The 12,622-nt window shown below is 33.8% G+C and overlaps 2 protein-coding genes across 5 annotated transcripts; both read right to left on the bottom strand.

The window, feature by feature from the left end:
- Window positions 1–1,201: 1,201 nt before the first annotated feature.
- On the bottom strand, window positions 1,202–4,927 carry LOC110624855 (zinc finger CCCH domain-containing protein 48). Of its 3 annotated transcripts, XM_021770262.2 has the most exons (8): window positions 4,769–4,923; window positions 3,559–4,174; window positions 3,267–3,452; window positions 3,071–3,172; window positions 2,627–2,776; window positions 1,785–1,964; window positions 1,571–1,668; window positions 1,202–1,474 (listed from the first exon to the last, which is right to left on the bottom strand). In XM_021770262.2, exons 2-8 carry the CDS (start codon window positions 4,171–4,173, stop codon window positions 1,324–1,326), a joined length of 1,482 nt encoding a protein of 493 aa, XP_021625954.1. In that variant the 5' UTR covers window position 4,174; window positions 4,769–4,923; the 3' UTR covers window positions 1,202–1,323. The 3 variants fall into 3 exon arrangements, with proteins under 3 accessions (XP_021625954.1, XP_021625963.1, XP_043809720.1); XM_021770271.2 differs by having other exon boundaries at window positions 1,812–1,964; window positions 3,559–4,926; XM_043953785.1 differs by lacking the exon at window positions 1,785–1,964 and having other exon boundaries at window positions 3,559–4,927.
- A 1,251-nt stretch (window positions 4,928–6,178) lies between these two features.
- Window positions 6,179–12,578, bottom strand: LOC110624614 (short-chain dehydrogenase TIC 32, chloroplastic). 2 transcript variants are annotated; one of them, XM_021769825.2, is made up of 9 exons: window positions 12,075–12,578; window positions 11,620–11,686; window positions 9,607–9,635; window positions 9,307–9,515; window positions 7,615–7,733; window positions 7,208–7,303; window positions 7,056–7,131; window positions 6,494–6,647; window positions 6,179–6,348 (listed from the first exon to the last, which is right to left on the bottom strand). In XM_021769825.2, exons 1-9 carry the CDS (start codon window positions 12,288–12,290, stop codon window positions 6,196–6,198), a joined length of 1,119 nt encoding a protein of 372 aa, XP_021625517.1. In that variant the 5' UTR covers window positions 12,291–12,578; the 3' UTR covers window positions 6,179–6,195. The 2 variants fall into 2 exon arrangements, with proteins under 2 accessions (XP_021625517.1, XP_021625531.1); XM_021769839.2 differs by lacking the exon at window positions 9,607–9,635.
- Window positions 12,579–12,622: the final 44 nt, after the last annotated feature.

Consider the following 12,622-nt stretch of genomic DNA (forward strand, 5'->3'; position numbering starts at 1 on the left):
TATTAATCTCAGCATAAAATTATTTAAGCATATTAAAAATACTCAAAAGTATTAATGTGGAAAATTGAATAAGATATTGATAAAGAAAATCAATTTAAATAAATTAAGAAGAATCAATAATGTAAGTTATATTAGTCCCCTAACAAAGAAATAATCAATTATGATCAAGAATTCTATGATAGATTTAATTGAAAAATTATCCAAAATCATCATAAAATAAAATGATTCTAAATAACAAAACAAAAGAATAAAATAAAAAAATTCTATAAATTTCTCCTTTTAAATCTTTTAAATTTTTCTCCTTAAATCTTTTGTGATTTTGGCTTTGTAAAAGCGTTTAAAAGTAAGCAAAAAATCCTTTTATCTCTCCATTATGATCTCTATTATATACTTATACCCAACTTCTACTCGTTCCCTTGTTTGAAAAGAGATTTTTCAAAGTAATAAAAGGATTTTCAAAATTTAAAGGAAGGTTTTTCAAAGTTTAAAAATCTTGAACATAAGAGGAAATGAAGGTTTGTAAAGTAAAATTTTTAGAGGTTATTTCAATTGATCAATCTCACCTTTCTCTGTTTTTTTTTTTGGTTTTAATCCATCAGCCTCACCCCAACTCCTCTCCCTCTTTCTTTCTCAAACATCTCGTCCTCTTCTTTTCTTCTTCTTTAAATCTTGTTTGCTTCTAGATTGCATACAGATCTTATTATGATTATTTTTGTTTATTGATTAATTTGAGTATAGACCTTGATTATTTTGATTGATTTTTAAATATAGATCGTATTCATTTTGATTGATTTTAAGTATAAATCATTGTTTGCTTGTAAAGATACGTGTCATTAATGGCCGAGAGTTGGTTTGAAATATTGATACATGTTTTTTCTAAATTTTAATTATTTGGAGATGTTTCTTTGTTAAAAGAAATTGAATGATTATTAATAATTTAGGTATTCTCGCAATATTTCTTGTGGTTGCTTGGGTTCAAAAGTTATTATAATTTTAATTAAAGATACATAGATTTAACTAAAATGGCAGAGTTTTGTACGGAAAAAATTGTAAACTTGGGTTCTTACTTTTTTTTCTTTAAACCAAACCAAATCCAACCAATTTAATTATTCACTAATTTCAGTTTGATTTCGGTTGTTAATTTTTTTAAAATCAGTTTTTCAATTTCAATTCAATTCGGAACCGAACCTTCCGAATGATAAAAAAAAATAAAATTTTTATTAATAAATAGTCTACAATGAGATACATTCTGCCTAACTATTTACCCAGAACCCAACTTAAAAACATGGGGACTGCGTTGAATTATTTGTATACACACACACTCTAAGCCACTTGTGGAACTATTAGATGTGATTCAGCTATCTTCCAAACGTTAAGCAATCCTGCTCCATCACCCGTGAAGAAAATACCATTAGGACCCATCTCCATTGTCCTCACTTCGTCTTTTGAAAATATCCTGCCTCTCTCTTTGAATCTGAACAAATATAGCAAAACTTTTGTTAAGGCAATGCTAAAACTAAAGAGATTATTGACCACAAGTACATTGCAATTGGTAATTTAGCATACTTACGATGGTAAATCGTATAGGTGAACAGTATTGTCATTGCAAGAGCAGAGCAAAACTGGTTTGGCTTCTGTGTCATATATCCCGCAAACAGCAACAACACCCTGTTACAAGATAACATTAAACAGTAAATCCAATCAGGAGATCCATGGAAAAGTAAAAGTTCTACTTCAAAACAAACAATTATATACGCTTGAAAATTGGAGTTTATTCCACTTACATGTTCCTCATCATGCGTATATATCACCTCTATATTGTCATCTTCAGTAGCAGCCCAGACTTTTATTGTCCGGTCTAAAGAACACGATAGTAGATATTCATTCCAGCAAATAAGAGACGTCACAGCATCAACATGACCATTGAGCGTATGAATACATTGTAAATAATCGAGGTCCCACACCTGGGAAAAAAAGGGTGAGAACTAAGCGGGGAAACAAACAAGTATATCCTTCTCAGGCAAAATAAGAGATAAAAAACAATGAAAAAAATAATAATAAGTCCTATGCATTTAGAGATCAATATGACGAATCACCCTATACAAATAAAAAAAAATGAAGAATCGCACTACAATAAATAAATTGCTTCCAAACATCAATGGCTGCATTACAATATACAAGTTTAATTTAAAAGAAATGGAAAATTGAAAAAAAAAAAAAAGACTCAAAACAACTTCTGTGTTAACAGGATAGCGACACCATCAAATAAAAACAAATATGCAATGTATGTGAGCATAAAAAGTTCAAATAAATACAATTTGATGCCTTAATATAAGTGCTCTCAAGTGTTTACACCATTTCTCGCAAGGGGTAAGGCTATTTCATTACATAGCCAAAGCTAATGGATCCCAAATACCCCCACTTGCACCAAACTAAAACCAGAAAAAAAATGAGTAAGTTGGTACTCATGTAAAATCACAAGTATCAAAGCTATCTTCTATACAAAGCTACAAAACTAAAGATAAATTTAGTAAGTGCAAGAATTACCCTAATAGTATCAAAGTTATCTTCTATACAAAGCCACAAAACAAAAGAAAAACTAGTAACTAGTAATTGCAAGAATTACCCTAATCGAATTGTCAGTGGAGCCAGAGTAGAGCCTCTTCTTGCCAACAGTTAAGCATATCACAGCACCAGTATGGCCTTTCAAAGATGTGGCCGGTTCAAAAAGATTTGGGTTCTCATTACTCCCTTTCCATGCCAAAATGACACCATCCTGCAAACAGAAAAGGAAAAGGATTGGGCTACCCCTTCTTTTTTTTTTTTTTTTTTTTTGAGATCAAATGTCCAGTTAAAACAATTAAATAAGGAATTTGAACAAATGTGAATGCAACTCCCATAAACCATGGGCAATAGCATATACAATCTTGCACTATACCAGTGCCTTGACCTTTAGTTTAAGAAGGCAAATAACAATTGTAGCAAAAGCATAATACACCATCTCCAAACTTCTCAATTATATTGGTAAAAGAGGTGGACATAAAAAATCATAGATGCAGTCCCTGAGTACCTGTGACCCAGCAAAAAGAATATCAAAAGCAACAGCCATAGCATGAACTTGCCCAACTGGTCCATTAAGATTATATTCAGCAGCTGTCTCAATGTTCCATGCCTGCAAGGCCACAAGAGAAACCATCCTGAGTTCAGAAGCAAAAACTAATCCAGCTAAAGATACATGAAGCCCTCCAAGTTAGATATCAGCTAACCTTGACAACATTTGGCAAACCTACAAATATCCATGGGCCTTCACTGGTTAAAGACCCGATTTTATCACCAAGATTTAACACCCTTGAGGACTGACCAGTATGGCAATCCCAAACACGTACTGTCCCATCACTGCTGCCTGAGTAAAGCTTGTCAGATCCTGAAGGAAATGCTACCCCGGAGACACCCTGGCATAAGAAAACTAATCAGTGAATTCATCCAATCATGTATATAGGTTCAGACAAACAGAGTATTAGAAAGTAAAATGAAAAAAAAATCCAACAAAATAATTACCTCTGTGTGCCCCTCGAGCTTTGCCAGCAGTGAAAACCAATCTCCAAAGAACAATGAATGCAAGTACTGGCACCTATCACCTTTAATACAATTGTTTGACATCCAGTGTTCACATGCCTTTTTTGAGCTAGCTTCAGAAGCATCACCTTCAGCAATCAGATCTGATGAATTAGAGCACTTGTTGGATTCTCTTATCTTCTTCACATTATCCAACTCCATATTGGTGCCTGAACTGATGCTCTCTTGAGTATATTTATACTCAGACCCACCATCTCCAGTAGCTGAAGCCAAAGAATTGCGAATATTGGAGCGTTTACTAGGCCAGTGCTTAATAACATGATTGGAGCTCTTCTGTGCAGTTTTAGCTTCAGATCCACCACTCAAAGCCTCTGGATTTCCGAGGCCATACCTAGAGCGCTTCATAGATTGTGCGTCCGCTAAAACATTTGGTTGCTTAGAGGTTCTCTGGTAAACGTTATGATGTGGCAATTCTCTGTGCATGAATCTACAAGGATTTCTATTACACTTTCCCAGCATCCAGAAGTGACAAACAACATTTCTGCGCACAGGTCCTCCTCCATGTTGTGTATGAATGGTCGAAATCTCAGCTACCATGCTAGAACGACAAAACACGATAACGAATGAACGAACTGAACCATACAGATGCTACATCAATCAATATCTACCATCTATGGCCATTCAATTTTCTCTGACCCGACAAACGCGATCAAAACGAACACCCTGATCGGAGTCACAGAAAGCATGGCCAAGGATCACAATATAAAGCCGTTAATCTTAGATTTCCAGATCCTCAACTGTGCGGAATCTCCACAATGAACGCTAATAAAAAAGGTAAATTTGGATCCATCCAAATAGAAAAACTAAACCCATAAAATATCCCCACAGATGGGACAACGAAACACTCATCTCCCTTATATCCACACCCCGTCAACTGCCATCGGTAACCAGTTACAAGAGAGAATCTGGAAATCCAATCGCCAGTCGTCCAGTAAAAGCAAACAAAATAAAAGGAAATCTAAGAATGTAACACTAAAATTCCACCAAGGACAAGCAAATAAACCGGATTCAATCATCATCGCAACACATTCCTCGGCGATCAAAGCTTCTCGGTGATCCATAAAAGGTTGATGACCATAAAGAAACCCTAAAACGATTGGGAGAAACAGATTGCAAAGACAAAGAACCAAACCTTAGTATGTAAAAAACTCAGAAGAGCGATCAAACTTTCAGTCTTCTTGTTGATCACCGGCGATCACGAGATAAAGAACACGGCACGATGCAACAGCGGCGTCGTAAGGAGAGAGGAGATTTATGCGTAAGGAGAGAGGAGATTTATGCGTAAGGAGAGAGGAGATTTATCTGTGTGCCTGCTTTTGGGTCTAGGTATTTATAGGAACACGAAGTCAGGAATTATAATCATAGTTGATTTAGGACTACTGAAAAAATTTAATGAATTAATTTTAAAAACTAAAATCATTTTCTGCAAGAGAGGAATATTAAAATTATATACGTATATATAATTTCTATTGTAACTAATTACTTTATAATAAAAATAAATTAAAACTTACCAAACTTTTATATTTAATTATAAATTTACACAAAGTCATTTTTATTTTACATCATATCATTTTAAAAAGGTATATATTAAATGACAAAAAATTATTAATTTTTTGAAATAATAAAATTACATTAATAATTAATAAACTTTCATTAAATAATTTTAATTCTAAAGAAAATTTAATAAAATATTGTTAATTATTATTTACAAAAATATAATTATTGTCTTTATATATTAAAGTGGTAATTTTTCTATATTTTTTAAAAAATTTCAATATTTTTATCATTTTAATAATATATTTTGAGAGAATTTGAATTTTATTTCTCAAAAATATATTAAAATCTATAAATTAAAATAAGTTGAAGATATGTTGGAAAAATTAAATTTCTCAAATATGCCAATCCTTAATCCCACAGCTGTATGAATCCTTTTTCACCATTCACCTCTGTTCTATACTACATCTACATTGGCATTATTAGATTGGCATTATTAGAATGGTATGATTTGTAAGAAAATCATATGATTCATATCGAATCACCAGCCTAATGATGCAAGTTTTCTGAGTGAAGCGCAATAGCTAAGAATCGCATGAATCTAAGATAAAAATGACAATCATTAAAAATCAGTTCACAAAGGGAAGGGCAATGACATGCCGCCTTGTGAGGTTTTACGCGTTTGCAGCAATATTTCGACGAATCGTCGAAAGTGAGAAAACAAATATGATAGGCAAAAGCATAAGAGAGAGAGAAAGTTCTTGAAAGGATAGGCAATTCTCTGTTACAACAGAATCTTTGGTCACCTTAATAACAGCCAATAAGCTTATCAAGCAAACATGACAAACCATCAACATCAATTGGTTCTTTATTTTAAACTACAAAGACTCGATTTATAAGTAAAGGAGCTTCTGTTGTGATGTACATATGCTGCAACTCCGCTGTGGATAGAATATGAAAACATTGATTCTTGGAACTCCGACAGAAGTACCTTATCCCACTAAACAGATCATTGGCCCATGTTGTTTCTAACAGCTGCAAGCACACGCCATATTTTCAGGAAAATTATCCATCTTTATGCTCAGAAGTAAGTTTCATCTCTTCAAAGAGATTGCATGACGTGGTCCATAGTTTCTCCGCAAGGTTGATATCATGTGAGAGTGCAGAAGATTTCAGAGTTCTTCCCTTTCCACCAAAAAAGTATACTCCAGATATTTCCTGAGAGAAATCTCCTATTAATTAAGCATTCAACAAGAAATTTAGTTCAATTATTACACAACACTGCAATCATCTTTTACAATTGGAGAAACAAACAGGAGGGCTAATAAAGGAAGAAAAGCTCCAACTTCCTCGGGGAACTTACTGGTGGTGCAAGGGCAGCATCAAGTATAGAGCTAACCCCATCATTAGGCGACTGCAAAAGGCCCAGAAGTTTCAAGACAACAAATGTTGCATGCGAAAGAAAAGAAGGGACTTCTCGCATGATATTGGTTTGCACTGCTCCAGGATCTGCAGCACTGAAATACACAACAAAACAAAAAAGCAAATAGATCATGTGAGGTTGAAACAAACACCAATATGATACCCTTGTATGAAATATCATAGGTAGTACCAATATCACTGGAGGGAAGAAGTTCCCAAATGTTAGAATAGAAATTTCCTTGAGAGGTAAAATAATTTGAGCATGTATAAGAACTTCTGCAAATAGGTAGAGTAGATTACACATACACACATGCAAACCAGCTAACTAACGAGCAAATCCCAAAAGAGATGAAGGATAAAAACAGTGATTACATTCAAAAATAGATGACAACAGAGTCAATGGATTTTATCTTTTTCCTTTTCTATCTTTTTCACTTTTAGACTGTGATACTGATTAATAAAATTTAGCCAAGAAAAAGGACACTAATATCATAAATACTTACTTGACAGAGATCCAACAAGATTTATCCATCATGTGCAGTTGCTGATGAAGATGGTATGACAACAGCAGCATGCACACTACCAACACCGAATGTGTGATTATTACAAATGATATAAGATATTCTTAGCAAACTATGAAACAGCTATTGCTTACGTTTGGAATGCTCATATATACGAGCATATGGATATGGATTCGATTTCCAGAAGCACATCCCAGCAACAGTTTCTTTGTCAACCTGCATAGAAAATACTAAAGTAGAAGGAGCTAAATTAATGACATTTTATACCATGTGCACATGAAGAACCTTATTGAAAACCAGGTGATGGTTGTGTAGTTTATGTTAAAACCACTGCAAGCAAAGACATTCAGGCAAAATAGATACAAGAACGCAGTATGGATAATGCGCCATACATCCATTCAAATCAGGACTATCTGAAAACAACATACTAAGCACCCCATTTAGAATATATCTTCAAATTGAAGAGAATAACAAACAGTAGTTGATGTAAACTTCTACATAACAAATGCTATATACATAAACTGGTTAGAAAAATTCTTACCACTTCGATGTGTAAAGGATGTAACATTCACTACCCGTGAACCAACAGGGCTATTTCTGAGAAGTGGCAATAGAAGTTTGGTCAGAGAGAATGCACCAACATAATTTGTAGCCATCATCCTGGGTAAACCAATGTCAACAAGAAGTACTCTATCAATCAATAAGGTCCCTGAACTAAAAGAATAACATTCGCTTTTCTATTTTTTACAACAGTCTCAATAAGTTTGTACAATTACAGAAGTAGAAGAATGAAATGCCAAAATTTAACTGGACTTGAAAGAAAGCAAAAGCTATAGGCCTAGTAATACAACTCAAACAGGGAAAAGAATAGTCTGATGTAAGGGTGTTTAATGTCCATGAAAATCATGACGAGTGACCAAACAGCCAAACTGGCCATCGCTAAGTCGAGGAGACTCATCAGCATACTGAAAATGCCCTTTTGATTTATAGGCTTACCAAAGGATTGAAGTCCATTTAAGTGGTAATATGGGGCATAATAGAACAGCCCTAGGCTCTCAACCTTACTCTTTGCCTACAAAAAGATAAAGGGCCAACATAGAAAGAAAAAGATAAAAGGGAGAAAAAAGAAAAAATGATTGAGCAGTTGTGAGGACAAAAAAAAAATTCTAGTATGAATTATATTCACGACCAGTGTTATTAGAATCTTACGATCCTCGATTCGAATCTTACAATTCTTAGCCACTGTTAAATGTACCTAAATCTTATGATTCTTATTCAAATCTTACGATTCTTGATTCGATTCTACATTTTAGCAATGCAAATATGCAGAGTACATGAATTGTGACTAAATCAAAAAATTTGATAGTGAATAAGGTGAACTAAAAAATTTTCACTCGATGCAATTAATTATTTAAAAGAATTTGTTAGCCCTTATATTTTTAAAATTTAATATCTTATTTATTTTTGCTATAAAAAAGTGTATATAAAACATTCCCTTAGCTATTTTTCTTCCACCAATTATTCTTTTCCCTCTCCCTCGTCTTGTCTTTTTCTTCTTTTTTTTTCTTTTCGGTCAATTTACTTAACTAAATTTGTTAAATTATGACAGTTATATTTATAATATTCTAATATGCTACCTTTATTACTAATTAATTATTTGATCAAGAGTTCCAGTATATGTATAATAATAACTATTCTCTACTCTTCCAGAGTTTATAATTTATAACAAAAACTATGTAACATAAATCAAAATATGTCATCATGATATATTTTTTACTTATTTTCAGAACATATATTATTTTTAATTGATTTTTGGAATTCTTAACGAATCTTACGATTCGATTCGTGAAATGAAGATTTCGATTATTGATTCGAATATTGATGTGACAACTATGTTCACGACTAGTATGATGGGGTTACTGGTTGTATTTATAAAAAACAACTAGCTATCGATGTAACATAAAGGCTGTCAGCTCACATTTTGCTACTAGTGGCTAGATTGTACTTTTGTTAGCTGGTCGTGAGTATAAAACACAAATAAGTAACAAGCTAAATCATATGCTTACCAGGTAATCATAATACACTATATAATAATTGTATATGTGTAAAAAGTAATTAAGTTTACTTAAGTTACTATGGACTAAATTAATTATAATTATAATTATTACAAACTAAATTAATTATTTACTTAAAATATTATGGACTGGAAAAAAATGGAGAACAAAAAAATTACTGATCATAGCCTTCAACAGTGAGATGATGTGATGTTGCCAGCATCCCAGCATTGTTTATCAGGAGTTGGATGGAGGAATGCAAGAAGGAATCAGAGAGCCACTTCTCGAATGAGCTTTTGAACTTTAAGATTGACTGGAAAGACGATAAGTCAACTTCAAAAACTTTGAGTTGAGCATCCTTATTCTCTTTTTTTATCCCCTCCAAAGTCTGTCACAAAACTAATACCAAGGAAACATAAAGAAAAGTTCAATTTGAAAAAAGAACAATAAAAATAAGTTTAATGATGTGAGATATATACCTTATATAACAATTTGGAAGACCGTCCAACTGACAATAAAGAATACGAATTCAGCTATTATTCATACAACTTATAGAAGAACCTTTTCTAGTCACAAGGCGAAGAGAAACCACTTCTATCATGATTTCACAACTACCTAACATATGAATGTCAATTTGTTGTGTCAACCATCAAAGTAATTTAATATGACTGAACACCAAACAAAAAATAAAATATTATAGAATGTATTCCAAACTTTCAACACTTAATTAATCACCTGCTTTTTTTTATAGACATTGATTAAATAATTCAATATTTATCTCTAAACAGAATGTAATTACAACTTATGTAGCAGGTGATATTTAGCATAATCCAACATTGCCTCCTTCAATTTGAGTTGGTGGTTAACTAGTAAGCTGAGTACTTATATTAGTTGGGAATTGAACTACGGTGATTTGGCTGAGAGTCAAATTTTTGTTTTCAGAATGGTAATAGCCTATGTCATTTCGATTTTGTCAGACTAGTTGGTACTTTGTTCTTTCTGTTACCAATGTAGTTTTGCTCTACAAGTATAGCAGGTATAGATGGAAAGTATTCAGTTGTGATCATTAATTCCTTACTAAAAAAGTTCTCCTCTCATTCTTTTCCCATCTGTTCTTCCTATTTCTTCTCATTTCCTCTCTTTTTCATGCTATTTCCTAGCTTCTAACGTTAGGAGTCCAGCGAAAGGACAAAGGAGACTTATCCAGGCCCTTGAAAACTTGGGACATATCACGAGAGGAACAAGAAGGGATAGAAGAGGAGGTTTATCTGATGAGAGGAAAGGAGAAGAATCTGGGAGCATGCAATTGGAAGAAGAAAAAGGATGTAAAGTTCTGTTGGAGGAATTTCTGGAAAGAATTGAATGAAACCTGGAGAAGCTTACAGAATGGGAGCAGGTGGGTACGTAAATAGAGGCAACCAGAGCTCAGAAAGGACTAAGGAGAGAAGAATATTCAGAATTTCACATTCTTGCTGGGCCAAGTTGACAGATCTTGCTAGTGAGAGAATTTTCTCCTGAGCTTATTTTCCTTTTTGAGTTTTTTTCTTGTTTTCTAGTAGAAGAATCTCATGGAGAATTATTTCCTTTGAGCTCTTGTAATTACACAGATTGCACTGTAATAACAGTATATATACAATATGGAGTATATCCATTTGCAGCTTCAATTCTTACTGGATTGCCCTCCTCTTGTCCCTTGCTCTATCACCTAAGCACCATAAGATAGGCCCGCAATTTCAGGAGTTTGATCTGTCATTCAGCAGCTCCATCTGCACCACTGGCATCTTCATATGCCATTTTAGATTAAGAGACAATCTCTCCTCAAGATCCAACCTAGTTCTGATGCCAAGTTGTTGGAATCTAAAATTACAGGTCTCGCTTACAGTGTTTGGAAGCTAGAAATAGTGAGAGAGAGAAGAAAAAAAGAGGAAAATGAGAAGAACTAAGAAGTTGAGAAGAGGAAAGAAAAAAAAATTATTGTATTTCAATCACATGCTAAATACAATTCAATGTGTCATTTATACTAGATATTCTCATAATGCAAGAGCAAGTAAATGGGTTAAACAGAAAAAATAGCAGAAGAACAACAATTCTAAAGAACCAAAAGAAAAAAGAAGAAATTACTTGCTTCAACTTTTTTTTCTTTATCAGAAATAAAACACATGCTAGGCTCAGGGACAAGGACAGACTGGACAATTATCAAAACCATGACAATTTTGACAAAATCCTTGGTCCTATAGTAAGCCTTAGCCTTACTCACACACACTCCACATCTAACTGATGTGGGATCCAAAGGAGCCTTAGCTTTACTCACACACACTCCACATCTAACTGATGTGGGATCCAAAGGACTAGTCTGGAAGGGACCTCGACCTAAGACCCATGCCCCATTACATAGGTACACAGGCTCAGTCACCACCATAGCTTAACTCCTAACATAAAAGCAAATATATTAATAAAATAAAATAAGGAGGAAAGAGAGACGAGTAAAATACCAAGAACAATGAAATAACCTTCCTTTGAAAGAGCATATGCAGCAGCCTCACCCAGACCAGATGTAGCCTGTGGCAATGGCAAAAGGAAGAGGATCATATGCAATGTGTGAATGTGTGCAAGTATGTGAATTTGTGCAAATATACAAAAGGCACTGACACTAGAGGTTTTTCAAGGTAACGAAAGTTCTTTTTAAATTTGTACTTATTTTTTAAGGTTGCTAAAAGTAAGATTTTCAGAGATTCTTAGAAACTTTTAAAGATTCAATTTTACCCCACTAAAATTGGTGAATTGAGATGAAAACCTTTAAATACTTTAAATCCAAACAATAAAAAAAATTAAAATTTAAAAACTATAAAAAAAATAATCATACTTTATAAAATCATAACTTAAATATTTACAAAATTCTTCTTCTCAAAACAGAATGTAAATATACTGGAATGCAAGGATAGCTTACACCAGTAATGATGCAAAGGGGTCTGCTGTGCTTGTTTTTCGGAGGAAGGCAGTGGGGATAGGCATTACAACTCTCCCTAAATACCCTTGTGAAGAACAATTGCAAATATGACGCAAGGAGAGAGAGTGTCCAAAATATGGCCATCCTCCAAAATTCCACCGAGTAAATGAAATGCAAAACCTGCACCAATTCCTTCATCACTGTCTTCATTCTCATAGCGTGGGCATAAAGGATGACTTTGCTACAAGATTCAATTTGAAATTGTGGATTTTCGGCTAACTACAGTGACGGTGCAACGGTGTGATGGTGCGATGCAGCTACAGAGACGGTTGAACCAGAGCTAAATCGAACAGAGCTACTCCTTCTCGTTGTCCTGTTGAACCGCTGGTTGACGGCGGTGCGGCGGAGAATATGAATCAGAGCCTCAAGGCATGCGGCAGGTGGCTAGGGGCTCTACACGATGGGAAAAATTGAGAGGATTATTTTTTATTTTTTTTAATCACCAAAACTACGTAGTTTTGCTGGAGTATATTATCAAAATATATTGT

Source organism: Manihot esculenta, chromosome 1, assembly GCF_001659605.2.
Source record: "Manihot esculenta cultivar AM560-2 chromosome 1, M.esculenta_v8, whole genome shotgun sequence".
NCBI classification, from domain to species: Eukaryota; Viridiplantae; Streptophyta; class Magnoliopsida; order Malpighiales; family Euphorbiaceae; genus Manihot; species Manihot esculenta.

Coding starts and splice junctions, on each gene's coding strand:
- LOC110624614 (XM_021769825.2), bottom strand. CDS start 12,290: ATGAGAATGAAGACAGTGATGAAGGAATTGGTGCAGGTTTTGCATTTC. Junction 7,734..9,306: donor ACTGTTGAAGGCTATGATCA/GTAATTTTTTTG, acceptor TGGTTTACCCAG/GATGATGGCTACAAATTATG. Junction 7,132..7,207: donor TATATATGAGCATTCCAAAC/GTAAGCAATAGC, acceptor CGGTGTTGGTAG/TGTGCATGCTGCTGTTGTCA.
- LOC110624855 (XM_021770262.2), bottom strand. CDS start 4,173: ATGGTAGCTGAGATTTCGACCATTCATACACAACATGGAGGAGGACCT. Junction 2,777..3,070: donor TTCTTTTTGCTGGGTCACAG/GTACTCAGGGAC, acceptor TTCTGTTTGCAG/GATGGTGTCATTTTGGCATG. Junction 1,475..1,570: donor CACCTATACGATTTACCATC/GTAAGTATGCTA, acceptor ATATTTGTTCAG/ATTCAAAGAGAGAGGCAGGA.